The sequence below is a fragment of the Propithecus coquereli genome, unplaced genomic scaffold (genome assembly GCF_000956105.1).
Source record: "Propithecus coquereli isolate 6110/MARCELLA unplaced genomic scaffold, Pcoq_1.0 Scaffold241, whole genome shotgun sequence".
NCBI lineage: Eukaryota > Metazoa > Chordata > Mammalia > Primates > Indriidae > Propithecus > Propithecus coquereli.
Genome location: NW_012147964.1, coordinates 2,433,851 through 2,461,615, shown reverse-complemented (window position 1 = coordinate 2,461,615; position 27,765 = coordinate 2,433,851). Strand labels below are relative to the sequence as shown.

Sequence of the window (27,765 nt, the reverse complement as noted above, 5' to 3'; positions counted from 1 at the left end):
GGGGACAGCTTTGGGGGGGAGGGTGGATGAGACCTCTGGAGAAACAGTTTTGAGACAGATGGGGACATTTAGGAGAATTTAGAGGGCATTTGGGGAGACAGTTTTAGAAAAACATTTTGGAGACGTGGGGTCATTTTGGGGGCACAAGTCTGAGACTATTTTGGGGGGCCGTTTCTGGGAAGAGACAACACCACTTGGAGAACAGTTTTGGGGACCATTTGAGGGATTTTGGGTCACTGGGGGATGGTCACTTCAGGGAGACATTTGGTGGAGACATTTTGGAAGGCATTTCAGGCTATGGTTTGTGGGGGACAGGCCTTGGGATTTGGGGGCACAGCTGTGACAGTTTGGGGGCAGTTGGCGGAGGATGGTGTTGAGTGACACCCAGGGGGGCCTTTTAGGGGTTCAGATGGGGAGAATGTGGAGAGCAGTTTGGAAAAGGATCAGCGTTTTGGGTGAGTTTGCAAAGGGGGCTTTTCATTAAAGACAGAGTTGGGGTCTTGGTGTGGGGAACAACTTTCTGGAAATGGTTGCTGGGGGCTGCTCATGGGACGGTTTAGTGGGATGATCCTGGCGATGGGTTTTGGGGGGACAACTGGGGTGATGGGCCTGGGGGCAGATGCTGGGGGGCACAGGCTTGGGGACCCCATCCGAGGCTCCCGCCCAGGACCGCCTCCCCCTGCAGCTGCGGCTCAGCCCCGCCGACCTCGGCTCCTGCCCACCCTGCGGCCCCTGCCCGCTCCCGAAGCCGGCAGCCAGAGGCAGGCGCCAGGCAAGTGCCCGGGGGCGGGCGGTGACAGACCAGAGCCCCTGCCAGGGGCAGCGGGGAGGGGGCAGCGGCCGACCCTGCCCCACGCGCCCCTGGGTGTGTCCCGCAGAGCCAAGACTGGGGCAAAAGTGACGAGAGGCTGCTGCAGGCCGTGGAGAACAGCGACGCCTCCCGGGTGGCCGCCCTCATCTCCCGCAAGGGGCTGGTGCCCACGAAGCTGGACCCCGAGGGCAAGTCCGCGTGAGTGCCCACGCTCTGGGGTGGCATGGCTGAGGGGAGGCTGCCCTTCGGCTGACCCCTGACCTCTGACCTGCAGGTTCCACCTGGCGGCCATGAGGGGCGCAGGCAGCTGTCTGGAGGTGATGCTGTCACACGGCGCCAATGTCATGAGCACGGATGGGGCAGGTACTGCCAGCTGGGTCCCTGGGGAGGTCGGGGGGGGGGACTTCGGCCCGGTTGCCCGGCCGGGGGTTCCGGCCGGGCCTTGTTTCAGGGCTTCGTTTTTCCTTGTTGAAAAGGGTGGTTCCCTTCTCCACCCCTCCACTGCCCCCCGGGGCATGTTAGGCTGCAGTTACCCAAGGACAGAGACTGTGGCTGGCACCAAACAAGGTGGGTCGACAACTTGTGGATGGGGAGTAACTGAAACCCAAGTGGTAGTTGAATTAGAGGAAGTAGCTGGAACGGGGAAGCAGCTGGCTTGGGGAGGTTTCTGAGAAAGTGATCGAGGCGGGGGAGGAATCTGGGGCTTGGGAGACAGATGGTATCCTGGGAGGAGCTGGGACTTGAGGTGCACCTGGGCTGTGGAAGTGTGGGAGATCAAGGCAGGGACTGAAGTAGGGAAGTACCCAGAGTTTGGGGGAGAAGCTGGGTTCATGGGAGCAGCTGCAGCTCTGGGAGTAGCTGGGGCAAAAGGAGAATCTGGCTGTGTGACTTCCCCGGGGACCTGTGGGAATAAGTGAGATGAGATGCATGGCCAGGGTGGGCAGTGGGGGCTCGGGGGGCGACTAGGCACGGGGCACAGTGTGCAGGATGTACAGAGTGGCTGGGGGTTCATAGAGTTTCAAACAGAGACATGCGTGGCGCACAGAAGTGCAAGGGATATGGATGAGCAGGGACATACAGAACAACTGTGGATCGAGGGGCAGAGCTGGAGCTTTGTGGTAATGGACCATATAGAGTAGCTGAGGACAGGAGGAGTAGCTGAAGTAATAGGGCTTGGGGAGTAGGTGGGTGTGGAGTGTCGCTGGGTTGGGGTTCTCTTGGAGAGTCTCTGGCCACAAGAAGTAGCATGGCTTTGAGACATATCGGGGGTTTGGGGACTTGCTAGACACAGGGAAACTCATTACCAATAGCTGATATGGATTTGGGGAGCAGCTGGGAGCTCCTTGAGTATCTGGGGCTCTAGTACATCTCCTCTCCCTTTCAGGTTACAACGCTCTCCACCTAGCCGCCAAGTACGGGCACCCACAGTGCTTGAAGCAACTGCTGCAGGTCATTTCCTTTCTTGCCTCAGATACTCCCTGAACCCCAGATACTCCATTGGCCCCTACTACTCCTGAGTTCCAGCAATTCCCCGAACCCCCAGATGCTCCACGCATCCCAATAGTCCTTGGCCCCTTTTACTCCAGAGCCCCAGCTACTCCCTGGATCACCAGATACTCTCTGAGCATTCCAGATACTTCTCCCCCCTAAGGTGTACTCTCAGTACCAGATATTTCCTGAGCTCCCTTTCTCCCCAGACCTTAGCGCCTTTCTTAGCCACAGCCATTCTCAGAGCTCCCAGCTACTCCTCAAGCTCCCAGCTACTTCCTCTTTCTCACCAACTCTCATGAAAGCAAAGAGAGTCACTTAGGGGTCTGTGAGGAGGTGGGCTCCGCAGGGCAGGCAGGTGGGCTGGGGGAAGAGGAGGCGGAGCACAGGGGGAGAGAAGGGGGTCCTAGAGAAATCAGGCTAGGAGGAGGGACGGCTCTGCCTCAAATGCCTCGCCCCTTCCCCAGGCCTCCTGCGTGGTGGATGTTGTGGACAGCAGTGGGTGGACCGCCCTGCACCATGCAGGTGGGTGCAGCCGTGCCCTGCCCACCACTGTGGTCCAGAGGGTGCTGGGCTTGGGGAGTATTCCACCCGGGGCCCTGCAGACCTGCTGTGAGCCTTCTTGCCTTACCTACTGTGTGCCAGGCTCAGGGGTGCCTCGTGAGTCCCAGACATCCTTTGAGCCTCAGACTGTCAGCCCATTGGACAGATGAGGCTACATGAGGCTCTGTCACTTGCCCACAGGAGTAAGTTGTAGGGGATCCAGGTCGTCAGACCCGAAACCACAGCCTATTTGAACTCCATGCCTTTCTGGGCATGAGGGCAGGTACCCGGGGGTTCATTTCCTTTGAGGAACTCCTAGGGGCTCTCAGGAAGGCCAAAGGTGCAGACAGCCAGCGCCTTCGTAACCATCAAACCCACACTCTTTCCCCCTCCAGAAATGTCAGTTCTTTTGGAAACACAATAAAATTGGGTTTGCTTTGGGGTTTTCGTCACTGGGTAAAAATTCCCTGCAGTTGGGGTACGCTGCCACCTAGTGGCGGCGATGCCTCTCGTTACGCTACGGAAGCTCGTTGGTTTTTTTCGTTCCTTGAACACTTACTGAGCACCTGCTATGTGTCATGCACCATTAAGCGTGCAAACAAAACCCCATAATCCGTCAGGTACACACAGCAGGTATTCAGATAGAGTTTGTTGACTGAAAAATGGATCCTTGTACTTAATCAGACTGTGCGTTAACATGCTGGGATTCAAACCCGGGGATTCCAGGGGCTGTGCTCTTGTCTCAGCTGAGCAGCCTCTTGGTGAGCCTCCTTGCCTCCACTCTGACACACAGAAGGTGCACTATAAATGCTGGTTGAATCAAAAAAAGAGGAAATACATGAGAATCGGTGAAGACTTCCACTTTAGGAGGGAACCACTGTGGACCACCCTACCCCTACTCTCCCTCCTTTTCTTTCTTGCAGCGGCTGGCGGCTGTCTCTCTTGCTCAGAGATGCTTTGCTCCTTCAAGGCACATCTGAACCCCCGCGATCGGGTGAGCTTCTGGGATCCTTTTGGGAAAGATACTACACTAGAGGTACGCTGCCACCAAGTGGCAGCATCCCAAGCACCCTTTGCGAAGCAAGAGAAAGGTTGGGGCGCAGCTCAAGGGTGGTCATCTAGGCTTCCGTATCTCCTGAGGGGTCAGCTTCTCATGCCATCTCATCCCTCCACCTCCCTACCAGTCAGGTGCAACGCCCCTCATTATAGCAGCTCAGATGTGTCACACAGATCTGTGCCGCCTCCTCCTGCAGCAGGGGGCTGCCGCGAATGACCAGGACCTGCAGGGCAGGTATGCGTCTCCCCTCTCAGCTGGTCCACTGTGTGCTGTGTGACCTTGGGCAAATCTCTTAACCTCTCTGAGTGGGGGATCTAGTTGGCTTTCTCTCCCCAACATGGCGTGGGTGTTCAGGAAGACATGGGGGTTTGGGGGGATGTTCTCACCTCCTCAGTAGCCCCTCCCCTGGCAGGACTGCCCTGATGCTGGCCTGTGAGGGGGCCAGCCCCGAAACTGTGGAGGTACTTCTCCAGGGCGGCGCCCAGCCAGGCATCACGGACGCGCTGGGACAGGACGCGGCTCACTACGGCGCCCTGGCAGGGGACAAACTCATCCTTCATCTCCTGCAGGAGGCGGCCCAGCGCCCCTCCCCACCCAGCGGTATGCAAGCCCCCCTCGGAGCCATTTCAAGCACTGTGCGCGACCCCCTCTCCCCGCATCTCCTTCTAGGCAGTTTCTCGTCACCCCTTCTTTCCTTAGCATGAATAGTTTCACGGTCCCCCCATTTGCTGTATTCTGGGAGGTTCCAGGGCTCACGTGGTCCTACGCAGGACAGTTTCCAGGAGCGCTAGTGCAGTTAGAGCAGGCTGGGGGTCCTCTCTGCTTTTCTGGGCCATCCTTATTCCGAGATCTTTGCCTTTCCTAAGAATTGGCGCCCCTGCCCACCCCGCCGCGGAGATGCCTCGGTTCTCTCCCTCGGGGAGTTCCAAGGCCCCTCCTTTCAGCGTTCTGCCAAAGTGGTGGGTTTCTCCTTTGAAAGTCCTGCTTCTTGAGGAATGGGGCAGGTCCCCCGGGCGCATGAATGCCCTTCCCAGGGCTGGGAGTAGGGTGCCTGACTCTGCTTACCCCTGTCCCCTGCCCTCCCAGAAGATGACTCGGGCGAAGCGTCGTCTCAGGTACGGGTCCCCGTGTGGTGGGTGAGTCCTCCCCTCCCCGTGCACACACCCCCTTCCCCCTCGCCCCGAGCTCTGGGAGGAGAGAAGAAAGAGTTACGCCTGGGAAACCCTGTTTGGAGAGAATGCTATCTTCAGGGTACGCTGTCACTAAGTGGCGGCAGCATGCACAGCGTAACTCCCGGAGTGGGTGAGAAACTGGGGCGGGGGGTGATGGGGCCAAATCATGGGGCGGGGTCCTCAGGGAAGGGGCAGGTCTGGTGTCTTGCCCTCTCCCAGTTTGCTAGCATCTCAGCGCCATGGGGAAGGAAAGAGCAAACTTGTAGACGATCTTGTCTAGCTGCGGGAAGTGCAGCGCGAGGGGCAGAGAAAAACATAAGATCTGGACTGTCGGGCGTGAAGGACCAGAGGGAGGCAGAGACTCGCTGAGGAAGTCGGGGGGGCAGCTGGGTTGGTTTATTTGGGTGGATGCGGGGCTGGCGTGGCTCCCATGGGCCCCTTCGCTCTGTCCCCCCTCCCCACCCCCGCTAGAACTCTGTGTCCAGCCATGAAAAGCGAGGGGCTCCCAAGAAGCGGAAAGCGCCCCAACCCCCCGCCAGCATCCCTGTGCCGGTGAGAGATGCCCCGGCCTTGGGGGGCTGGGGGAGGAGAGCCCCCCAGAGGGCAGCCCTGGGCCTGTGCTAAACGTAGTGGGCGGGGAGGGGGACAGGATGACCGAGACGCCTATGAAGAGATCGTGAGGCTGCGGCAGGAGAGGGGCCGCCTCCTGCAGAAGATCCGGGGCCTGGAACAGCACAGGGAACGGAGAAAGCAGGAGGTTCGGAGGCAGCGGAGACAGGCCTGGGGCCCAGCCTGGGAGGGGGGAAGGCTCCCCCTACCGCCCCTTCTCCCTCCCTTCCCCTCCTCATTCTGCCCCCAACAATTCACGTGCCCACATTGGACTGTAAGCCACGGGGGCGGACGTGGTGGGTGCCTGGCTCCCAGTAGGTGCCTGATAAAGATTTATGGGGTGAAGGAATAGTCAAGTGAGTGAGCGAGTGAATGGATGGATGAATGAATGAATGAGTGGCCCCAAACAGGGTCTGCCCCAAAGTTGACATTCCGCAAAAACCTGTTGAGTGAATGAGTGGATAGAATGGTGTCTGGCATACAGCAGGTGCTCAATAAGTACTCAGGAGTGAGCAGGCAGAATGGTGTCTGGCACACAGCAGGTGCTCACTAAATAGTAAGGAGTGAGCAGGCAGAATGGTGTCTGACACACAGTGGCGCTCAATAAATACTTAGTAAGGAGTCGGCAGGTAGAATGGTGTCTGGCACACAGTAGGTGCTCAATAAAGACTGAGTCAGCAGTCAGAGCAATGGCTGTCACACAATAGGCACTCAATAAATACTCGGTAAGGAGTGAGCAGGCAGCATGGTGTCTGGCACACAGTGGCGCTCAATAAATACTCAGTAATGAGTGGGCAGGCAGAATGGTGTCTGGAACCCAGTGGTGCTCAATGAACACATGCGGTGTGAGTGGGTGGGCAGGAGGGACATCTGGGGTGGAATAGAGGCTGCGAAGCAGGCGGTAGGGCTGGGGGTCCTCGCCCAGGTCCAACCCCTTGTCCCCTCTGTCCCCGTCAGCCACCAGAGGCGGAGGCCAGCTCCCTGCACAGCCTGGAGAGGCAGGTAGGCAGGAAGCGGGGGCGGCCTCCAGAGCCGGGGTGTCCCCTGGGAGCTGGCTGAGCCGCCACCACCTGCCCCCAGGTGCAGGAGCTGCAGCAGCTGCTCGCGGAGAAGCAAGAGGAGAAGGAGAGTCTGGGGCGCGAGGTGGAGAGTCTGCAGAGCCGCCTGTCGCTGCTGGAGGTGGGGAGCAGGGGAGGGGCGGGAGGAGCTTCCCTCCTGCCGTGGTGGCATGACAGCCACACCAGTACACACACGGCCTCGCGCACATGCGCACACACACAGATGCACACCCACAAACACGCACACATATGTGACACTTCTCCAAACACGTGTACACGCATGCTCATAGACACACGATCTTCCACGGACACCAGCAAGCGCACCCACAAACACACAGTTTACAGACGCACAAGAAGCCACCCATGAATACACCATCTCACGCTCACGCGTGCATCGTACACTCGTGTGCACACAGGTATCGGGCAGAGCTTTCTCATTTGGTCACTCCACAGACAACACACGCACACGTGCACGCACGCACGGCAAACGGATCTCAAAACACGTAAATACAGAAACATATATACATATGAACGACCATACTCGCACACACACATATGCACAAACACATTCAAAACTACCGTGCACACACAGCAGACTGAAGCATGGGTCCGGTGCAGTGGCTCACGCCTGTAATCCCAGCACTCTGGGAGGCCGAGGTGGGAAGATCATTTGAAGTCAGGAGTTCGAGACCAGCCTGAACAAGAGCGAGACCCCATCTCTACTAAAAATAGAAAAATTAGCTGGGCGTGGTGGTGGCACCTGTAGTCCCAGCTACTCAGGAGGCTGAGGCAGGAGGATCGCTCTAGCCCAGGAGTTGGAGGCTGCAGTGAGCTATGATGACACCCCTGCACTCCAGCCTGGGCGACAGAGCAAGAATCTGTCTCAAAATAGTAATAAAATAAAACACAAGCCTGTAATCACACAGTCACAAGAACACACACAGCGCGCACACCCACAAAACTGCGCCCACACGTGTAATCGCAAACGCACCTACGGCAAGCTGTGTGGGTGCAGGACGGATAGCGCGGGCGCCCACTCACGCAGACAAGCACATGCACAGCCACGTGACCACACCTGCCCCGGGCTCCCCCAGCCAGGAGGGAAGTGTCCACCGCACATATCCCAGGAAGTTGGGGGGTGCAGGAACACCCCATGTCTGATACGGAGTTAATATCCAAAGTATATGAGGAAGCATAAATCAGTAGCCAAAAAACCAAATAACCCAGTTAAAAAATGGGCAAGGGACATAGTACGCGCTTAGTAAATACGTGTGGGCCAAACGTAGCTGCTCTGATATTCGGGAACAGCCTAGTCCACTCTGGAGTCTTGAGCGGGGGACACACAGGGTAGGGTGGCAGGACTCCAAGTCAGCTGTGCTCCCACCCCCAGAACGAGCGGGAGAATACCAGCTACGACGTGTCCACCCTGCAAGATGAGGAGGGCGAGCTGCCTGACTTCCCAGGTGAGCTGCCACCCTGTCCACGCCCCCCGCACCTCCACGCACCTTGTCCCCAGGGCCCTGGAGACAGAGCTTTGACCTACAGGTGCGGGAGGATTTGGAGCCGGGAGGGAGGTTTGCACTCACCGGGTTTCTATTCCACTTGCCCGAGCCTGCCCCGGGGACCCCCAGCTCCTGTCCCCTGTGGCTGGGACCCTGGGTCCTGACTCTGCGCCCCCCTCCAGGGGCCGAGGCACTGCTGTCCAGGCGGCTAAGCCCGTCGGCCCAGGAGCGCTTGGCCTCACTGCAAGAGCAGGTGGCTGCACTCACCAGGCAGAACCGGGAACTGATGGAAAAGGTCCAGGTGGGGAAACTGAGGCCGGCGACAGATCTGAGGAGCTGAGGGCTTGTTCCCCAGGGTTGGGGTGGGCAGGGAAGGTGGTGACGCCACCCTGTGCGTCTGTGGCCACTTCAACCCCTGCCTGCCTGCCTCCCCTGCCCAGATCCTGGAGGAGTTCGAGAAGGACGAGACGCAGATGGAGGTGGCTGGTCCCGCCGAGGTCATCCCCCTGGCCCTCTACGACTCTCTCCGGGCCGAGTTTGACCAGCTGCGCAGGCAGCACGCTGACGCCCTGAGCGCGCTGAGGCGGCTGCAGTCACGGGAGGTCACTGGGGAAGAGGAGGCCGCTTGCGGGGATAGCGAGGGTGCAGGAACCAAGGCCACGGAAAATGGGCTGACAGACACGGAGCTCAGTGGCACTGCCACTCCAGAAACCAAAGTTAATGGAACCGAGGCCACAGATGAGGAGGCTGCGGGAGTCGAAACCACAGAAGCCAGGACTTTGGAAGCTGCATCCACGGGAACCGAGGCCACAGAAACCAAATCCTTGGGGGCCGAGGGCACCGACACGAAGGCTGTGGAAGGGGACGAAAACACTGAAACTAAGACCACGGGGACTGAGGCCACGGGAGTGGAGGCCACGAATACAAAAGCAGAAAAACCAGAAATGCAGACCAGTGGAGTGGGTCCTGGGGAGGCAGAGCGTGCAGACACAGAGACCACAAACGTGGGGGCCACGGGCTTTGGTGCCACGGATGTGGAGCCCACGGGAGTAGAGGCCACAGCCCCGGGAGTCCCCGCTGGCCCTGTCTTGCACCCTGGTGCTGCTGAGGCCTCGGAAAAGCTGCAGGCAGAGCTGGAGAGCAGGATTCGTGGCCTAGAGGAGGCACTCCGGCAGCGGGAGCGAGAGGCGGCCACGGAGCTGGAGGCAGCCCGCGGAAAGTGCGAGGCCGCGGAGGCCGAGGCGGGCCGGCTGCGGGAGCGGGTGCGTGAGGCCGAGGGCAGCGGGACCGGTGGAGGCAGCGGTGGCAGCGACACGGCCCAGCTGCGGGCGGCCCTGGAGCAGGCCCGGGAGGACCTCCGAGCCCGGGACTCCCGCCTGCGGGAGCTGGAGGAGGCCACGGCCTGGCTGGACGAGGCCCGGGCTGGCCGGCTGCTGGCCGAGGAGGAGGCCCGGGGCCTGCGGGCAGAGCTGGCCGGGCGGGAGGAGGTGCGGCTGGAGCAGAGCCGGGAGCTGGAGGCCCTGCGGGAACAGCTGGCCACGGCCACGGCCACGGGCGAGCAGCAGCGGGCTGCGGCCGCCGAGCTGGGCCGCGCGCGGGATGCGGCGGAGGCCCGGGTTGCTGAGCTGGCCGCCGCCTGCGAGGAGGCCCGGCGGGGGCTGGCAGAGCTGCGTGAGGCTTCCGAGGCCCTGCGCCAGTCTGCGGTGCCGGCTTCCGAGCACCAGCGGCTGCAGGAGGAGGCCCTTGAGCTGCGGGGCCGGGCGGCCAGTCTGGAGCAGGAGGTGGTGGCCACGGGCAAGGAGGCCGCCCGGCTGTGGGCAGAGCTGGAGCGCGAGCGCGTGGGCAGCGTGGCACTCTCGGAGCACGAGCGTGTAGTGGGCGCTCTGCGGGCTGACGTGGCCCGGCTGGAGGGGCAGCTGGAGGAGCTGGGACGGCGGCACGAGAGGACCAGCGCCGAGGTCTTCCAGGTGAGCGTGGCCAGTCCCACCTACCCCCGGTTCACCCAGTGGCCACTTGGTGGCCTGTTTTGACCCTGCCACTGTGGGATGTTTTGACCCCATCTGTTTGAGTTGAACAGATGTTTGACTCTGCCAGTGTTTTCAGGTGGACATTTGACCCCGCAGCCGTCCCAACCTGGGTGTTTCGACTTGTTTCTGCTTTTTAAACACTCTTTGGCCATTTTGACGCTATTTTTTTTTTTTTTTTGAGACAGAGACTCACTCTGTTGCCCGGGCTAGAGTGCCGTGGCGTCAGCCTAGCTCTCAAGCGATCCTCCTGCCTCAGCCTCCCGAGTGGCTGAGACTACAGGCATGCGCCACCATGCCTGGCTAATTTTTTCTATATATTTTTAGTTGTCCAGCTAATTTCTTTCTATTTTTTTTAGTAGAGACGGGGTCTCGCTCTTGCTCAGGCTGGTCTCGAACTCCTGAGCTGGAACGATCCTCCCGCCTCGGCCTCCCACAGTGCTAGGATTACAGGAGTGAGCCACCATGCCCGGCCTGATGCTATTATTTTTCTAAATGGCTAACTTCTTTTTGGGATCTGTTTATAAAAACCTTTGTCTATCTCAAGATTGTGAAGATGTTCTCCTGGGTTTTCTTTTAGCATGTTTATTGTTTTAGTTTCACAGTGATGTCTACGATGCCTCTATCATTTGGGTCTATGGTGTGAGGTAGGGGTCAGTGATTACAACTGTTTCGTAAGCAGTGAATTGGTTTTTTGTTTCAGTTTATTTTGCCCTGATATTTTTACCTAATGTTCATTTTCTCTGGGGGTCATTTTGATCCTGAGGGTTTTTTTTTTTTCTAGCTGAGTGTTTTGACCTTGTCATAAAAGTGCTCTTGTGATCATGTTTGACCTTTTGACCATTCTGGAAGGAGGGTGTTATGAGAAGGGATTTTTTTATCTCATTATTTTCAACCCAGTGGACTCTGATGCTGAGGTTTTTGGGTTTTGTTTTTTTTTAATCCAGGGAATATTTTTTGTCTCTAATGGTGGATCCTTTGACTCCGTCTCTTTGCTTAAAAAACAAGTGAACTGGCAGCTGTTTAACAAATATGGGAATGAGAAGCTATGTTCATTCATTGTTGTCAGGAAAGAATTTTCCTTTCTGTGCCACTGTTTTCTCATCTGTACAAGAGAGATGTTAGTAGTTTCTACTCCTCGTGTAACGTTTAAATGGGTTTATTTCTATAAACTACTTAGGACGGAGACTGGTACAAGTGATCAGTAAATGGTAGCAGAATTATTGTGTTTCCAAGGACAATAATTTCCTTTTTTTTTTTTTTGAGACAGGGTCTCCCTCTGTCACCCAGGCTGGAGTGCAGTGGTGTCCTCATAGCTCACTGCAGCCTCCAACTCCTAGGCTCAAGTGATCCTCCTGCCTCAGCCTCCGGAGTAGCTGGGACTACAGGCATGCACTACCATGCCCCACTAATTTTTTCTATATATTTTTAGTTGTCCAATTAATTTCTTTCTATTTTTAGTAGAGACGGGGTCTCTCTCTTGCTCAGGCTGGTCTCGAACTCCTGAGCTCAAGCAATCCTCCTGCCTTGGCCTCCCAGAGTGCTAGGATTACAGGCGTGAGCCACCGCGCCTGGCCAAGACACACTCTTTTAAGCCCCTTAAATCCTCAGTCTATTTCTAGAGTTCACAGTTCAACTGAATCATGCCCCATCTTCATGTTTTTTCCCTAACCATGATAATTTCTTTGTAGGGTAAATTTTACGTATCTGATTTTTTAAAACATTGTTACTATGTAGCCAATCCTTTCTAAGTGTAATCTAGTTGTTACCTGTTTTCCCTGGAGGTATCATTTCAAAGCCAGTCTCCGTCAACTATCGAATTACACAAATAAACTTTCCTCCAGTCTTGGTATTTTTGTGAAAATGTAGTCATCAACTTTTCCTTTTGTGTCACACGAGATCTACAAACCTTCACTCCACTGGCAGAGGAGAGAACATTGCTGATAATACTAAGTTGTCACAAACACACCCCAGGGATATTGCAGGCTCAGTTCTAGCCACTACAATAAAGCACATATCACAATAAGGTCAGTCACACGAATTTTTTGGTTTCCCAGTTCACATGAAAATTATGTTTACACTATATCATGATGTGTTATGTGTGCGATAACATTATGTCTTATAAAAAGTATATGCCTTAATTTTAAAAAGCCTTATTGCTAAAAAGTGCTGTAGAAGTGAGCACATGGGGTTGGAAAAACTACTGGGATAGACTTGCCTGATGCGGGGTTGCCACAAACCTTCAACTTGTACAGAATGTGGTATCTGCAAAGCGCAACAAAATGTGGTATGCAGTATAGTAACCATAGCGCCAACTCAACTATAACATTTACCGTGTGCCAGGCACTGTTTTAAGCATATTCTCTGTATTGGATCATTTTATCCTTGTGAAGGGGGGCTGTTGTTTTTGTTTTGCATATGAGGGAAGAGAGGCACAGAGAGGTTGAGTCACTTGTCTAAGGCCACACAGCTAGTAGGCCAGAAATGCATGGCAGGGTCAGAATGTTCTCAGGGCCAAGGGGATCAACGTGGGCTGGAATGTCTTTAGGCCAAAGTCGTGGGGTCAGAAGGACCCTGGGGTCTATCTAAGTGTCTGAGAGTTGCACGTGGGCTTGGCCCGCAGGTGCAGCGGGAGGCGCTGTTCATGAAGAGTGAGCGCCACGCGGCAGAAGCCCAGCTGGCCACGGCGGAGCAGCAGCTACGCGGGCTACGCACTGAGGTCGAGCGAGCACGCCAGGCCCAGAGCCGTGCCCAGGAGGCCCTGGACAAGGCCAAGGAGAAGGACAAGAAGGTGGGTGCCCCCTCTCCCATGCCAGTTGGGGGGGCCCTCCTCAGTGGAGGTTTGAGGGATTCTAAGAATGTCCCCGCTGAACAGGTCTTGGAAAAATCAGCCCATTTTCCAGATGGGAGACTGAGGCACAGAGTAGGAAGGGGACTTGGCTGTGGCCTCTGACGAGTCAGACACATGGGCGTTTAACATGCACTTAAGGCATTTAACCCTCACATCCAGTGCCCATAAGACAGGTGCTTTTATTATCCCCATTTGAGGAAACTTAGGCACAGAGAGGTGAAGCTATTTGCCCAAGGTCACACAGCCTTGCAATAGTTCAGACAGGGTTCAAACCCATGTCCCCAAGTTCTGTTCTTAAATAATAATGATGATGACAACGATGATGATGATACCTGCAGCCTCCAGTTGTTGGGTCGAGTATTTTTCATACATTATCACTTTTAATGCTCCTGCAACTCTAAAAGCCAGAAAACATTTTTATCTCCATTTCCCAGACGCGCAAACTGAGGCTCCAAGAGGCAAAGTGAGTGGCTTAAAGTCACGCAGCATGTCTCTGGACAGGAGATGTGACCCCCAGAGTCCCAGGCACTTCAGGATAATCGCCCAGCCCCAATTCGCTGTGTGACTTTTTAGAAGTCGCTTCACCTCTCTGAGCCTCAGATTCCTCCTTTGTAAAATGAGGGCAAGATTGCCATTAGGATTAGGGTTTATGTACAGTGTGCTGCCTCCCCTCTGCACTGTGGACTTTGGGGCCGGATCGCTCTCTGGGGAGGGGCCGTCCTGGGCACTGCAGGTGCTGAGCAGCGTCCCTGCCTCCACCCACCCTATGCCAGAAGCACCCCCAGTATGACAACCACAGATGTCCCCAGACATCAGCCAGTATCCTCGAGCAGGGGGTGAATGGCCCCTGGTGGTTGAGAAGCTCTGATCTATAGTAATAATAAGGTCCCGCATTTATTAAGTGCCTACTGTTTGCCGCACATTCTAAAGTCAATCTCATTGCAGGATCCCAGCAACCCACTAAAGCAAGAACCATGATTCTCCCCATTTTACTGATGAGGAAACTGAGGCTCAGGTTACTTCATCCTCCCCCAGTCATCCTTGAGAGAAGAGTAAAGAAGGGACCCAAACCCCGGGCATCAACCCCAGCCCAACCAGCCAGGCGGCTTCTAGCCCTGCTGTCCCGTCAGCCTCCACTGACAGATGGGAGACCCCAAGGGCGGATGTGTGAGGTCATTTTCTGTAAAGGGCCAGAGAATCGATATTTTCTGCTCCATAGGGCAGCTGGTCTCTGGCACGACTACGCCACTCTACCAGGTGGCGTGAAAGCAGCCACAAGACAACGTGCGAACAAATAGACATGGCTGTGTGCCAATAAAACTTTATTTATAAACACAGAAATGTGAATCGGATATAATTTTCACGCACCACAAAATTCAATTCTTATTTTTACATTTCCCCTGCCCCTCCCCCCCGCTCCCGTAACCATTGAAAAATGTGGAAACCATCCTTAGCTGGGGGGCCGTGGGAGAACAGGGGGCGGGCTGGACGTGGCCCTCAGTCCGGAGTTTGCTAACCCCCAGCTGCCCTGGGGAGGTCCCCAGGCCCCAGCGCTGGGCCCAGGCTGGTCACTGACTGTGTCCCCACCTCCAGATCACAGAACTCTCCAAAGAAGTTTTCAGTCTTAAGGAGGCCCTGAAGGAGCAGACGGCTGCCCCGGCCACCCCCGAGGTGGAGGCCCTGCGGGACCAGGTGAAGGTCTTGCAGCAGCAACTGGAGGTGAGGTTGGGGCAGGGGACAGGCAGCATCCGGGTAGGGGTGTCAAAATCTGTGCCAACCAGCACAGCATGGGGCGGGGAGCCCAGAAGAGGGACTGGGGAGGGCAGTCTGTGTGCAGAGGGTGCACATTCAAGCCATGGCCAGAAAATACTGCCATACTTTAGCAATCGACTGTCACCCTGGGGCATGCCATCAAAACGCAGGCCCCAGGCCAGGCACGGTGGCTCATACCTGTAATCCTAGCACTTTGGGAGGCCAAGGCAGGAGGATTGCTTGAGGCCAGGAGGTTGAGATCAGCCTGGACAATGTAGTGAGACCCCATCTCTACAAAAAATAGAAAAATTATACAGGCGTGGTGGTGCCGCCTGTAGTCCCAGCTCCTTGGGAGGCTGAGGCAGGAGGATCACTTGAGCCCAGGAGTTGGCGGCTGCAGTGAGTTATGACGATGCCACTGCACTCCAGCCTGGGCGACAGAGCAAGACCTTATCTCAAAAAAAAATAAAATAAATAAAATAAATAAAAAAAACAGACTTGGGTGCAAAGGGGGCAGTTTGGTGAGTTTTGATGGGGGGATCTTGCTTTTCTAAGTGCCCTTCCCCCGTCCCCCCAGGAGTCTGCCAGGGACCACAGTGCCGTGGTGGCTTTGTACAGGAGCCACCTGCTATACGCCATTCAGGTGAGTCACTGCCTCCCAGGTCCGTCTCCAGGTGCCTGCCTAGCTTTGAGCACGCCATGACTGCTCCGGGGGCCTCAGTTTCCCCTTCTGTGCAGTGGGAGGCTGGTCCTACTGGAGCCCGTCTGTGTGCGTTTCCCTCGTGGCTGCCTTGGTCCGTGGGAGCCGGGGTGGGGCCCGACGGGGAAGCCGGGGCAGGTGCAGCAGGGTCTCTCTCTGCTGCCCGCGCCCCAGGGCCAGATGGACCAGGACGTACAGCGAATCCTCAGCCAGATCGTGCAGATGCAGCGGCTCCAGGCTCAGGGCCGCTGAGGGGGCCGGCGGCCCCCGTGGCCACCCTGCGCGGAGCCCCAGCCCCCGCAGGCCCCTGTCGGACCCCTGGCCCCGCGGGGTGCCCGGCTTGTGCACTCGGAGACCAGCCTGGGTCCCCTCCCACCTGCCCCACCCAGTCCCTGCATGCCGCGCCCTGGGGCCTGACTGTCCCTCCCCCACGACCGGAGAACCTGTGAGTCCCTCCGTCCCCTCCGTCAACACCCCGTCACCAGACGCCACCCCAGGAATAAAAGCATACCGTGCACAGGACAGATGCGTGATCGCCTGATTGCTGGGCTCCTGCTGCGCGGACGGGACGGGGTGGCCCGGAGCAGGGAGTGCGCACCCCCCACGCCCCCAGCCACAGACTCAGTCCTGGGGACAAATCCCATCCGAATGCCGTATTTTACAGAAAAGGCTAAACGGGTGCAAAATAATGTCCACGAGGAACAAAATATCCAAATGTTAAAAGAACGACGAGATCTGAGCTTGCGCCTGCACTGCCGAATTCACCTCCGAACCCCAAACCCGGCCCTGGCGGGAGCCCCCCGCCCCCCGGCAAATCCCCTCCCCCCGCGAAATCCCCGCAGGCTTCTGGCGCTTTCCAGTTCCTGGAGGGGACGCGGGAGTGTGGCCGGGAATCCCCGGTCGTGGCCCTGGGGGTTTCCTTGGGTGTCGGGGCAGGCGCTGTGCCCAGTAGGCGCTAGCGGGTCCCTAGAGTCCCGGTTACCCGTGGTGGCAGCTGCGTCCCTGCGTCTCCCTGTGGCAAGGGACGGAGGGGTCCGTCTGTGTCCATCTCGGTGGTCAGTGAGTCTCTCCCCAGTCTGCGCCTGGGTGTCGCTGGGTCCCTGTCTCTGCCTCTGTCTCTCTGTCTCTCTCTGTCTCTCGTTTCCCGTCTCAGCCTCTGTCTTGTCCTGTGTCCCTGTCGCCGGCCCCCCAGTTCCGGGGTTTCCCCCATGGCTGCAGCCGGAAGGAAGGGAGGGAGGGCTGCTGACCCGACCCGCGTGCGGGGAAAGGCCAGAGCTCCGCACTTCTCCCTTTCCCAGCCTCCTCTCCCCGAGACCTTCCGCGCAGAGGTGGCGGGGGCAGGGGCCGGGGGCCGCCGCCTTGCTCCCGGGTCCCAGGAACCCGGCCAGTGAGTCAGACCCGAGGGGAAGGGGGTGCCTGGATCCCAGGCTGGGCTTCCCCCTGGGCGGCCCCAAGTCCCTGCCTCCTGCCTCAGTCTCCAAGTGCTGTCCCCACTCCAGCTCCTGGAAGCCAGCCCGCTCCAGCCATGACCCTGGGGCTTCTCCTGGCCCTCGCCCTCTGGGCCAGCTGCCTGCCCTGCCGTGGAAGGGAAGGTACGTGGGACCTGGAGGGGGGCTTGGGGCACCCGGACAGAGGGACGGGATTAGGGGACAGGAATTTGACCTTCCGCCTTCGATCATTCTAGGCTGGGGTGGGAGTCACACATTTCCTGTGTGCCCACTGCAGGGGGACGGGGTTACCCTCCCATTGTACAGATGGGGAAACCGAGGCACAGGGAGGAAGAACGCCTCCCCGAGGCAAGAGCCAGAAAGCGGCAGCCACAGCCTGGCGCTCTCTACAGACCTGTGTAGATACAGATAGGAATTTGAGCCCCGTTCGTTCATCCATTTTGGAATAGAGAACACGTCCGTGTGCTTCATGACAAAATTGTCACAAAGAGGGGATGCGGTAACCCTCTCCTTCCTCACCGGCTTCCCCTCTGTGGCTCCTTTAACCTCAGTTTCTCCATCTCGAAAATGGGCTGGTAGTTTCCAGCTTGGCGCATTGCTGTGGGGGCAAGAGATGAGGCTGGTGCCTTTCATCCCACGCACCGTCCCCAGGTGCCTGCCATGTGCCCGGCGCCGGCTGGGGACGTGGCAGGGGCCGATGTGGGGTAGGGCTGTGATGATCTGGGCGTGAATCAGAAGCTCACAGTCCCCTCTCTCTTCCTCTGGGGGCCCCCAGCCACTCCCACCCTGCCCAGGGTGCAATGTCGAGCCCCCCGATACCCGCTAGCGGTGGACTGCTCCTGGACCCTGCGGCCAGCTCCCAACGCCACCAGGCCCGTGCCCTTCATTGCCACCTACAGGTCAGAGAGCCCGGGAGGGACCGTGGGGATGCTGGGCTTCCCGGAAAGTCCAGAACTCTGGCCCCGAAAACCCTGAGTCAGGAGACCTGGAGACCCAGACGTCCCAAATCCCAAACCTTTGAGATTCTAGAACAGCCTGTCCAATAGAAACATACCTCCTAACATGACATATTGCACGTCATACACGTACTGCAAGCCACACGTGTGGTTTAAAGCTCTCAAGTAGCCACGTGAAAGCGACACAAAGACGTGGGTGAGATTAATTTTAATATTTTATTTAAATCATATCTAAATATTCTGAATATGTATAACTTAAGATGATTTAATGTAATTTAAGTTCATGTTTATGGCTTTATAAGTAATTTATATATTCAAGTGAATAACTATATGTAACCTGAAATCTCAGTTACTTGGGAGGCCAGAGTGGGAAGGATCGCTGGAGCCCAAGAGTTCCAGACCAGCCTGGGCAATGTAGCAAGACCCCTGTCTTTAAAATATATAAATAAATGACAAATGGTATGTTATATGTTAATTATAATATAAATTAACTTGATATCAGGTAATATGCATATCCAAAATATTGTTTCAACTCATAGTCATTTTTAAAAATGAATGAGATCATTTTATATTCTTTTCTTGGTACCGTCTTTGACATTCCGTGTGCATTTTATACATACAGCACATTTCCATTCGAACGCTCTGTTCTCATCAGCAATATTTGATCTGGGTTTAGATTTACATTTAATCTGGGTTTCGATTTAAATTTGCGGTTGGAGGAGTAGAGTCACACCCTCAAGTTGTTCCAAACAACTTTTTCCCACGTTTTCTGATCCCAGAAAATTTTTTGTTTCATTTATATATCTAAATTATCTAAATGTAAATCAAAAAGTCACACTCGGTGGACCGCCCAGTTTCCCAGAAGTGACATGGGGTTTGTGGCTACTACCGGGGTCAACACCAAACACAGCATGTTGAGAAGTTTTCAGAAAATTCTATAGGACAGTGCTGAGCTAGAGTCTCGATGTTGGGAAGTCTGACGTCTTGGGGTCTAAGACGTCGAGAGACTCTGATGACGTCAGATTCCAGGGTCTATGTGGGAATCCACAGGTGCTGGAGTGTGGGGATTCTAACGTGGGAATGTTGGCGTCCCAGAAAGCTTTAGGATCCAGGACCCCAGCCTCTCCCTGTGGTCTGTGGCCCCTGACCCTGGGTCATTGATGTTGGGGTGACACAGCTGCCAAAGGCAGGATGCCCCTCTGGGGCTGCTCCCCCTCCCACCGCCTGCCTGCCACTTGGGCTCCAGGGACAGGAGATGCTGGGGCCAGAGGCACTTCCCACGGTCCTCAGCGTGTGCACCCCGTGTGCAGGCTTGGCCTGGCCGCCCAGGGAGAGAGCCGGCCCTGCCTCCAGTCTACACCCGAGGCCACCAACTGCGCCATCCCGGACGTCCAGCTGTTCTCCATGGTGCCGTATGTGCTCAACGTCACGGCCGTCCACCCCTGGGGCGCCAGCAGTAGCTTCCTGCCCTTCGTGGCCGAGCACATCAGTGAGTGGGGACGGCGGGGGGCGGCGGGGAGTGGCGGGGGGCTGCCAGCTGGTTCCTGCTGTTCCCCTTTCTCCCTCACCACCCCCCGCCTGCCACCTGTCACCCAGTCCGGCAGTGCCACCTTGGCAGTGTGTCAAACATGTGACACCTTCTTTCTGCTCCTCTGCCTTTGTGGGACCAGCCCAGTCCCCTCCTCCCTGGTCCTCCCGCCCTTGCCCCCCACAGTCTGTCCTCCCCGCAGCAGCCACCAGAGGGCGCCTGTGAGCACCTGGGTCAGGACCCAGCCCTCCATGGCTCCCACCTTCCTCAGGGTCAAAGCCCAAGTTCTCCCTGCAGCCCACATGGCCCTTCACAACCTTCCCTGTCCCCTCCCCGCCCTCCCCTCCTCCCTCTCGCCCCCTCCTCACTCTGCTCCAGCCACACGGGCCTCTTCGCTGTGCCTCCAACATGCCAGGCTCCGTCCTGCCCCAGGGCCTTTGCACAGGCTGTTCCCTCTGCCTGGAACACCTTCCCCGAGATGTCCCCACTTCTTCTTCCTTCATCCCCTTTAGGACTCTGCCCAGGTGTCACCTCCTCAGTGAGGCCTCTCTTAGTACATTATTAAAAATTGCAAACCCTTACACATTGCTGGTGGTTAGTAAAACAGTCTGGCAATCCCTCAACGAGTTGAGCATGGAGTTTCCATATAACCCAGCGATGCCACTTATGGCCACATGCACAGGAGAAATGAAAACATACGTCCACACACAGACTGTGCACCCAGTCCATAGCAGCGCTATTTACAACAGCCAAAAGGTGGGAAAAACCCAAGTGTCTGTCAATGGATGATGGATAAACACAACACGGTCCATCCACACGCTGGAATATCACGCAGCCTTGAAAAGGGACGAGGCTCTGACACAGGCTACAGCGTGGAGGGACCTTGAGGACATCGTGCTCAGTGAGAGACGCCAGACACAGAAGGACACACAGTGTGAGACTCCGTTTGTATGAAATGTCCAGAACAGGCAGATCCACAGAGAGAGAAAGTGAATTTGTGGGTGCCAGGGGCTGGGCAGGGGATGGGGAGTGACTGCTAATGGGGATGGGGTTAATTTTTGAGGTGATGGAATATTCTGGAATTAGTCGTGATGGTTGCACAACTTCGTGAATGTGCAACTTTAAAGTGGTGAGTTTTATGATTTGTGAATTATGTCTCAAAAGAACGTTGCAAACCACTCCCATCCTAACAATGCTTCACTTTCTCCCCTCCTCTGGGGTGACCCATGGATTTGTCATGGGCCGATGTTTCCTGTCCTCTCCCTGCGGCATCGTGAACTCCACGAGGATGGGAGTGGATCGGTCTGCGTCACCGTTCTGTCCTCTCTGTCTGGGACAGCACCGGGCTTGCAGTAGACTATGAATAAGTATTTGTTGGGTGAATGAATGAATGAATGAATGAATGAACCTGCTGTCCCCTGACCCTGTTTCCTGCTTGTCCGTCAGTCAAGCCTGACCCCCCGGAAGGCGTGCGCCTGAGCCCCCTCCCCGGGCAGCAGCTGCAGGTGCGGTGGGAGCCTCCCCGGTCCTGGCCCTTCCCGGAGATCTTCTCGCTCAAATACAGGATCCGCTACAAGCGGCTCGGGGCCGCCCGCTTCCGTCAGGTGAGGAGGGTCGGGCAGCCAGGGATGGGGTACCCGTCAGAGCGAATGGCTCATGCAAAGGCCGGCGGGTGTGCTGGGACCTCGAGCAGGGCTTGGGATTCCCAGTATGTGACATAAAGGCGGCCCAACAATTCCGCTCCTGGGTATCTGCCAGCTGGTCAGGAGGCTGAGGAGGGAGGATCGCTTGAGCCTGGAAGTTCAAGGTTGTAGTGAGCTATGATGACGCCATTGTATTCCAGCCTTATAAGGAGGAGACAGAGGGTCAGAGTGAGACCCTGTCTCAAAAAAATAAAACCAAAAACCCATGATTAATACAGTGGGGCCAGGGGGAAGAGAGACATTGAATCCCATCCCAGAGGTCCTGGTTTGGGCCCCAGGAGGAGGAGCATTGTTGGGAAGGATGGTGGCATCCTGGTGGATGGGTGAGACACACATAGGGGCTGGTGGGGTGCAGGAAGGATTCCTGAAAGAGGGGGCTTTGGGGCCAAGCACTGAAATCCGGAGAGCTGGGATCGGGAAGGGCCCGGCGTGCTGTTTGGGGTGGGCGGTTGTGACCAGAGGCCTGCGGCAGAGCCCGGGGCAGGGAGGACTGAGGGCGCGGCTGTGTGGTTCTGCGCACAGTGGCGCGTCCCAGTCTTCTCACGCTAGTGACCGGACTCTCTCTGTGCATTCAGGTGGGGCCCATTGAAGCCACGTCCTTCACCCTCAGGGCTGTGCGGCCGCGGGCCAGGTACTGCGTGCAGGTGGCCGCGGAGGACCTCACTGACTACGGGGAGTCGAGCGACTGGAGCCTCCCTGCGACCACTCTCGCGATGCCTCGCGACTAGTGGGGGTTCCCAGTGTCCCTAAAGAGGGGCTGGGTCCTTGACACCCCCGACTCCTGCTGCCAGCCATTTGAGGGTGGACGGGACCCACCTGGCTGGGGTCGGAGTCGTGGCTTTGCTGCCGCCAAGCTGCTGGGCAACCTCAGGCAGCTGACTTTGCCCCTCTGAGCCTCAGTTTCCCAATCTGTGAAATGGAGATGTGCTCTCCCCTTGAACTGTGGATGTGAGATATTTTTTATTTAAGATAAGAATCTTGGAATTTTAGTTAGAAAAGACTCACTGTTGGCTGGGTGTGTTGGTTCATGGCTGTAATCCAAGCACTCCGGGAGCCCAGGGTGGGAGGATTGCTCGAGGTCAGGAGTTCAAGACTAGCCTGAGCAAGAGTGAGACGCTATCTCTACTAAAAAATAGAAAGTAATTAGCCAGACAACTAAAAATATATAGAAAAAATTAGCCAGGCATGGTGGCACATGCTTGTAGTCCCAGCTACACGGGAGGCTGAGGCAGGAGGATCACTTGAGCCCAGGAGCTTGAGGTTGCTGTGAGCTAGGCTGACACCACAGCACTGTAGCCTGGGCAACAGAGTGGGACTCTGTCTCAAAAAAAAAAAAAAAAAATCAAGGAAACAGAATCTCCCTTTAGAGCCTCCAGGAGGAACCAGCCAGCCCTGCCTACCCATTTTCAACTTCTGACTTTTAAAGCTATAATAAATATGTGTTGTTTTAAGACACTGAGTTTTTGGTCATTTGTTACAGCAGCTATAGGAGCCTCATACACCACCCTGCTCCATGGTCAAAAGGCAAAACCACAGCAGATTTAGTTTAACACATTGGCTGCCACACTAGAAAAAAAAAATTTTTTCCCCTGGGGCCATGGTGTTTTATTTAAACAAAACAATCCTTTCTAATTTGTTGTTTTTTATTGCTTTCTGTGCGTGAGTTATATGCAACGCAAGCCATGTTTTTAGAATTAAATTGTAAACATTAATTGTAACAATAAAAACATCAACAAGTAAGATGTTGATGCACCAACTGCAGGATTTTGCATCACGAGACCCAGGGCTCAAAACCAGCCTGAGTTAAATACAACTCACGTGGCAGTCAGTGTGTTAAAGGTCTTAACTGGCTTTTCTTTGCGATTCTGTTCTAGAATCGGGTAACACCTCATTCCATGAAATAGAATGAGTGTTCCCATGAGCTGAGCAGAGGAGGCTGGTTTTTGGACAGAAAAGGGATGAAGAAAGAAGAAACAGAAAACAAAAAGCGACTGGTCACTTCAAAATTACTTTTTTTGGTAAAAGTTAAAGCGGGTTGGGGAGCCTTCCTTATCATGTTGGCTAAAATTGGCCTGTTTGGGAATTTGGTGATTCTCTCCCTCTCTCTGTCTTTCCTGATTTCTGGGAAGGTCAGATAAATAATATAGTTTCAGTTTGGTGGCATTTTGGTCTGTTCTGTTGGGCCTAGTGCAGGAGCTCTGTCCAAACCAATGGCCTCCTGTAAATTTTATGTAACACTGTACACTGTCCTATACTATGATCTTCTGATCATTTACTGTGCCCCAAAAATGTTTGTTTACTGTCTGTCTGTCCCACCAATGATCTCTGTGAGGGCAGGAATCTTATGTCTTGTTTTCTGATGCGTCCTCCTGTTAGTGATGTGCACTAAAATAAAATCTTAAGCCCCCCAGCCGACCGAATGCATGGACCCCCTCTTGGCCAAGCGAACCCTAGAAAAACCTTACAGCTGAGTCGCCAGTTGTGCAGTTAACGGAGGTCAAACTTGTTAAGAGAAAGGTTAAACCACACCTGCAGGTCATCAATTTAGTTAACAGATCACTTGGGTCTCAGTATGTCTGGTGGCTTGTCTCTGATTAGCAGGCTTCCTTATTTTAACTTAAAACATTCCAAGCCTTTAGACAAAGCTTCATTTCTTTAACCAATTGCAAATCAAAGAATCTTGAAACCCACCTATAACCTGAAAGCCCCTTGATTCAGGATGGCCTGCCTTTCCCAACCAAACCAATGTACGCCTTCCATGTATTATGATTTTTCAGTGTAATTCCTGTCTCCCTAAAATATATAAAACGAAACTGTAACCCAACCATGGTGGGACCGCTTGCTCAAGGCTTCTTGGGTGTGGCTCTCTGGGCCATGCCATGATCACACATATTCTGCTCAGAATAAACCTCTTTAAATTATTTTACAGAGTTTGGATTCTCTTCTGTTGACACTGAGCAAGATATCTGACATAGAGCAAAACATTCATGAGAGGGGAGGAGGCTGGGGAAGGTACAGGATAGAATGTCCTCTTTAAAGGGAAGACAGTGGTGGGCAACGGAGGGACATTTCGGATATACTGCGTGCGTTTGGGAGGTCGATTTGGAGCCTGATCTTTAACGTGATGCCCGTCACTCCAGATAAACACGTGGTGGGGCGTCCAAGGTGCTCCTTTGTGGCCACATGTGTGTCCCCCCCGTCCCCGTGAGAGCTGAAGGCACAGGAAGGATGTGCGGGTTCCCAGAGTCCAGCACTCAGCGCAGGCGCTTCATATATAGTTGCTGAATGAAAGAAAAAACAAGAAGGAGTGACAGGACCAGCAGCCACGTCAAGCCACAAAATTTTAAGGATCCGCTGCTGACTTCCAGGGGGCACACCGCCTCCTCAGAACTTCTCCAAATCCCTAAGGCCCCCCACCCCCTCCACCGGAACCTTCACCTCGCGCATTGGAGGATGCACCCTCGGAGGAAAGACTGCAGGACTAGCAGCTTGATAGGCGGGGATGGCAGCCAATGAAAAATGGAAGCCGTATATGCTGTGGCCAATAATACGGGCTAAAGGAAGTGACGTTAACGGAAGTAAGGGTTTGGTCGGAGAAGCTTATTAATTACCGAGACTAACTAGTTCTCTGGTGCTTGTGAGGCGATTAGGAGGCAAAGATGTCGGAACGAAAAGTATTAAACGTAAGTGTTCGGCGACTGGAGCTTTTTAAGCGGAGAGGGATATCCGGGAACTCCGGGAGTTGGGGGATCTCCTGGAATCTCCTCTTGGATTCTTGTACGTCTTCCTCAACGGCCTTCCGCGGGGACGGGGCTTCCCAAACCCCTCCCAATCACTTTCCTTGGGGGGTGGGCCTTCATTAAACCTTCCCTTCCGGGCTGGGTCGTACCCAATCACCTAGGGAGCGGGGCTTGGGGTGTTTACCCATTCCCTTCACCTGTTTGGCTTTTCTGAAGGGAATGGGCCAATCACTTTCTTTGGAGGCGGGGTTTCTTAAAATAGTGGCCGTCCCGTTGTGCACCATCCCCTTCTGGGGTGGGACTCTGTGAAGCTCCGCCCCACAGGGAATCTCTAGCCAATCACGTTCCTTGGAGGGGTTAGGTTTTGCCAAGAGCTTCTGTTTCGCGGGTCGCTGACCCGCAGTGTCGCCAGGTGTCTCAACTCCTGCTGCCAACTGTGTTAAGGGAAAACCCGGGCTCTGTTAGCCCGTGCTCCTAATCACCAGACCACACCATTTCCCCCCGGAGTCATGTCCCTGGGTCTGAATCCTGAGTCGCTGAAACCAGCAGGACTCAGTTTCCCCCTCTGTGAAATGGGTATATTGCTGTCTCCTGGAACCTTTGCAAGGAGTCCTTGAGCCCAGGGAGGTAAAGAGCTCTGTGTAGCGTCTGGCACCTAATAGGTGCTCAGAACACAAAGTTCTTTCTTTTCTGGGTTTCTGATGGAAGTTATTTTTGATCACCCAAACTTGCCCTTGCCTTGCTGTGACGCTTAGAATTATTAACGACTCCATCAGCCTGAGTAACTGCTCTGCTAAGAAAGACCGGCTTGCCAGGTTTTGCCCTCGGCTGGCATCTGACAACATGAATTTCAGGGTGGTTCCCACCGTCCCCTGATGAGAATGGCTGTCGGTGCTTAAGCTGCGCCAACAGCATGGTTTATGCTGAACCCTGGCTCTGTTTCTGGGAGTCTGGAATCGTGGCACCTGCCAGCAGAGAGTGCCAGTGTGAGCTGCCCCCGACAACAGCCCTCGGTCTCTGTGAGGTTCCCTTGTAGACAGCGTTTCATGTGTGTTGTCGTGACTTTTTGTTGGGGGGATTAACTACATTCGTGGCCATGAGGATGTCTATGCTGAGTCTTCCCTGCAAATCGCTGAACCTGGGGTGGTCTTGGGGACCCCCTGACACGGCTCCCCAGAGTCCCTCCCCTCTTCCCACGGCCGGCCCCTGCTTCCGAAAACAGCTCCACCTGACGCTTCCTTCCTCCCCTCAGAAATACTACCCGCCCGACTTCGACCCGTCAAAGATCCCCAAACTCAAGCTCCCCAAAGACCGGCAGTACGTGGTGCGGTTGATGGCGCCTTTCAACATGAGGTGAGCACCCCTCCAGGAGCCCCCCACTCTGGTCATGGCTGAGGGACCCAGTGCCTGGTGTCCACGGAGGCAGCCTGTCCCCAGTGTTCAGACTGGGTCATTGGTCCTGGCTCAGACACTGACTGCTCCAAGCCTCACTCTCCTCACTATTCAGGATTAAACCCCCCAATATCTTAGAGCCCCCAACCAGGGCCTGCCTTGAGGTCTTGATGGCTAGTAAAGTGTGAGCACAGAGATGGGGCCGTGTCCATGTCACCTCCTCCAACAGCCATGCTCATTCCTACCTCAGGGCCTTTGCACGTGCTGTTGCCCCTGTTGGAACCCATCTCCCTCTGCTCTCACATGCCTCCTCCTTGGCCTCCATATCTTGGCTCAAATCTCAACCCCTCTGGGAGGCCTTCATTGTCCCCCTTACAGTACCCAGATCACGTCCTTTGTGGTACTTTGGAATTATGGTATTCAACCAGTTCTGAACCCCACAACTTTTTACATTTCGGCATATCTGAAATCACACACGCCTAACGGTAAAAGGCCCCTTTGGGCCAATGCAGTTTGGTCCATGTTGTTCGGCTGCCTGCTTTCTCTCTCTCCTTCATTCTTTCATTTATTCTTTCTGCACTCATTTATTGGGCACTTGCTGTGTGCCAGTCATGGAGCCCACAGTCTGATGGGGAGTGCAGATTATCAGAGCTCAGGCAGGTTCACACAGGGTGTGTGTGGGCCACGTGAGGCAGACAGGCTGGAGTCTCTGGGTTGGTGGCAGAGGAGGGAGGTGGCTATGCAGCTGGGGTGTCAGGGAAACGTCACACGGATGCATGTGGAGCTGAGGTCTGAGGAACGAAGGTGTGTCGGGCTGTGGGAACCTCAGAGCAAAGGCCCTGGGGTAGGAGTGAGCTGGAGGCATCTGTAGGCGTGGCCAGGAGGTGGGCGTGCCTGGGCTGGGGGGCGCAGACCCTGAGCAGCAGAGGACAAGGGAGGATTCTCCCCTCGTGGAAGCCAGCATGCCCCCGCGAGCAGCCGGATTGCTCCTGGGAGCGTGTGGCAGGCAGACCTCAGCTATCCGGCTGCCTCCCAAGGAGGTGGAGGGAATCGGTGCACACGGCGAGGCAGGCAGCCAGCCTCGTGAGGGAGGGAGCTCCACGTCGCCAGAGGCAAGCAAACGGTGATCATGCAGGGTGCCATAGCATCCTAGCAGTAGGACCCAGAGAACCCAGAGCCCAATCTCTCCGTCCCGCCCCCAGGTGCAAGACGTGCGGAGAGTACATCTACAAGGGGAAGAAGTTCAACGCACGGAAGGAGACGGTGCAGAACGAGGTCTACCTGGGCCTGCCCATCTTCCGCTTTTACATCAAGTGCACCCGCTGCCTGGCCGAGATCACGTTCAAGGTAGGCGGCCGGCCAGGCCGGTCCTTGCTCTGACGGCCACCCTTGGACAGGGAGGGCCCTGGGGGTTGCCTGCTCACACCCGCT

At 55.7% G+C, this 27,765-nt stretch overlaps 3 protein-coding genes across 6 annotated transcripts in view; all 3 read left to right on the top strand.

Moving 5' to 3' along the window:
- The window catches only part of ANKRD24 (ankyrin repeat domain 24), a 20,875-nt gene extending 5,056 nt beyond the window's left edge, over window positions 1-15,819 (top strand). Inside the window, exons 2-21 of the mRNA XM_012646201.1 lie at window positions 686-772; window positions 879-1,009; window positions 1,086-1,174; window positions 2,196-2,260; window positions 2,767-2,824; window positions 3,766-3,836; window positions 4,027-4,133; window positions 4,312-4,497; window positions 4,975-5,014; window positions 5,543-5,623; window positions 5,721-5,828; window positions 6,638-6,682; window positions 6,761-6,859; window positions 8,129-8,201; window positions 8,423-8,541; window positions 8,681-10,207; window positions 12,888-13,055; window positions 14,709-14,834; window positions 15,445-15,510; window positions 15,742-15,819. Of these exons, the coding sequence (XP_012501655.1) occupies window positions 686-772; window positions 879-1,009; window positions 1,086-1,174; window positions 2,196-2,260; window positions 2,767-2,824; window positions 3,766-3,836; window positions 4,027-4,133; window positions 4,312-4,497; window positions 4,975-5,014; window positions 5,543-5,623; window positions 5,721-5,828; window positions 6,638-6,682; window positions 6,761-6,859; window positions 8,129-8,201; window positions 8,423-8,541; window positions 8,681-10,207; window positions 12,888-13,055; window positions 14,709-14,834; window positions 15,445-15,510; window positions 15,742-15,819 (3,324 nt within the window). The remainder of the gene's footprint in view (window positions 1-685; window positions 773-878; window positions 1,010-1,085; window positions 1,175-2,195; window positions 2,261-2,766; window positions 2,825-3,765; window positions 3,837-4,026; window positions 4,134-4,311; window positions 4,498-4,974; window positions 5,015-5,542; window positions 5,624-5,720; window positions 5,829-6,637; window positions 6,683-6,760; window positions 6,860-8,128; window positions 8,202-8,422; window positions 8,542-8,680; window positions 10,208-12,887; window positions 13,056-14,708; window positions 14,835-15,444; window positions 15,511-15,741) is intronic.
- Window positions 15,820-16,469: 650 nt separating this feature from the next.
- On the top strand, window positions 16,470-23,161 carry EBI3 (Epstein-Barr virus induced 3). 4 transcript variants are annotated; one of them, XM_012646189.1, is made up of 7 exons: window positions 16,470-16,622; window positions 16,866-16,954; window positions 17,067-17,159; window positions 17,791-17,914; window positions 19,282-19,460; window positions 20,946-21,103; window positions 21,778-22,279. In XM_012646189.1, exons 3-7 carry the CDS (start codon window positions 17,093-17,095, stop codon window positions 21,928-21,930), a joined length of 681 nt encoding a protein of 226 aa, XP_012501643.1. In that variant the 5' UTR covers window positions 16,470-16,622; window positions 16,866-16,954; window positions 17,067-17,092; the 3' UTR covers window positions 21,931-22,279. The 4 variants fall into 4 exon arrangements, with proteins under 4 accessions (XP_012501643.1, XP_012501640.1, XP_012501641.1 ...); XM_012646186.1 differs by lacking the exon at window positions 16,866-16,954; XM_012646187.1 differs by lacking the exon at window positions 16,866-16,954 and having other exon boundaries at window positions 16,470-16,626.
- Window positions 23,162-24,793: 1,632 nt separating this feature from the next.
- The window catches only part of CCDC94 (coiled-coil domain containing 94), an 11,159-nt gene continuing 8,187 nt past the window's right edge, over window positions 24,794-27,765 (top strand). The window contains exons 1-3 of the mRNA XM_012646301.1: window positions 24,794-24,885; window positions 26,195-26,295; window positions 27,537-27,681. Of these exons, the coding sequence (XP_012501755.1) occupies window positions 24,862-24,885; window positions 26,195-26,295; window positions 27,537-27,681 (270 nt within the window). The 5' untranslated portion in view covers window positions 24,794-24,861. The remainder of the gene's footprint in view (window positions 24,886-26,194; window positions 26,296-27,536; window positions 27,682-27,765) is intronic.

Excerpts from the sequence above, each read along its gene's own strand:
- EBI3 (XM_012646186.1), top strand. The coding sequence starts at position 17,093 with ATGACCCTGGGGCTTCTCCTGGCCCTCGCCCTCTGGGCCAGCTGCCTG. Across the intron at positions 17,915-19,281 it reads CCCTTCATTGCCACCTACAG|GCTTGGCCTGGCCGCCCAGG; the intron begins GTCAGAGAGCCC and ends CCCCGTGTGCAG. Across the intron at positions 21,104-21,777 it reads GGGCCGCCCGCTTCCGTCAG|GTGGGGCCCATTGAAGCCAC; the intron begins GTGAGGAGGGTC and ends CTGTGCATTCAG.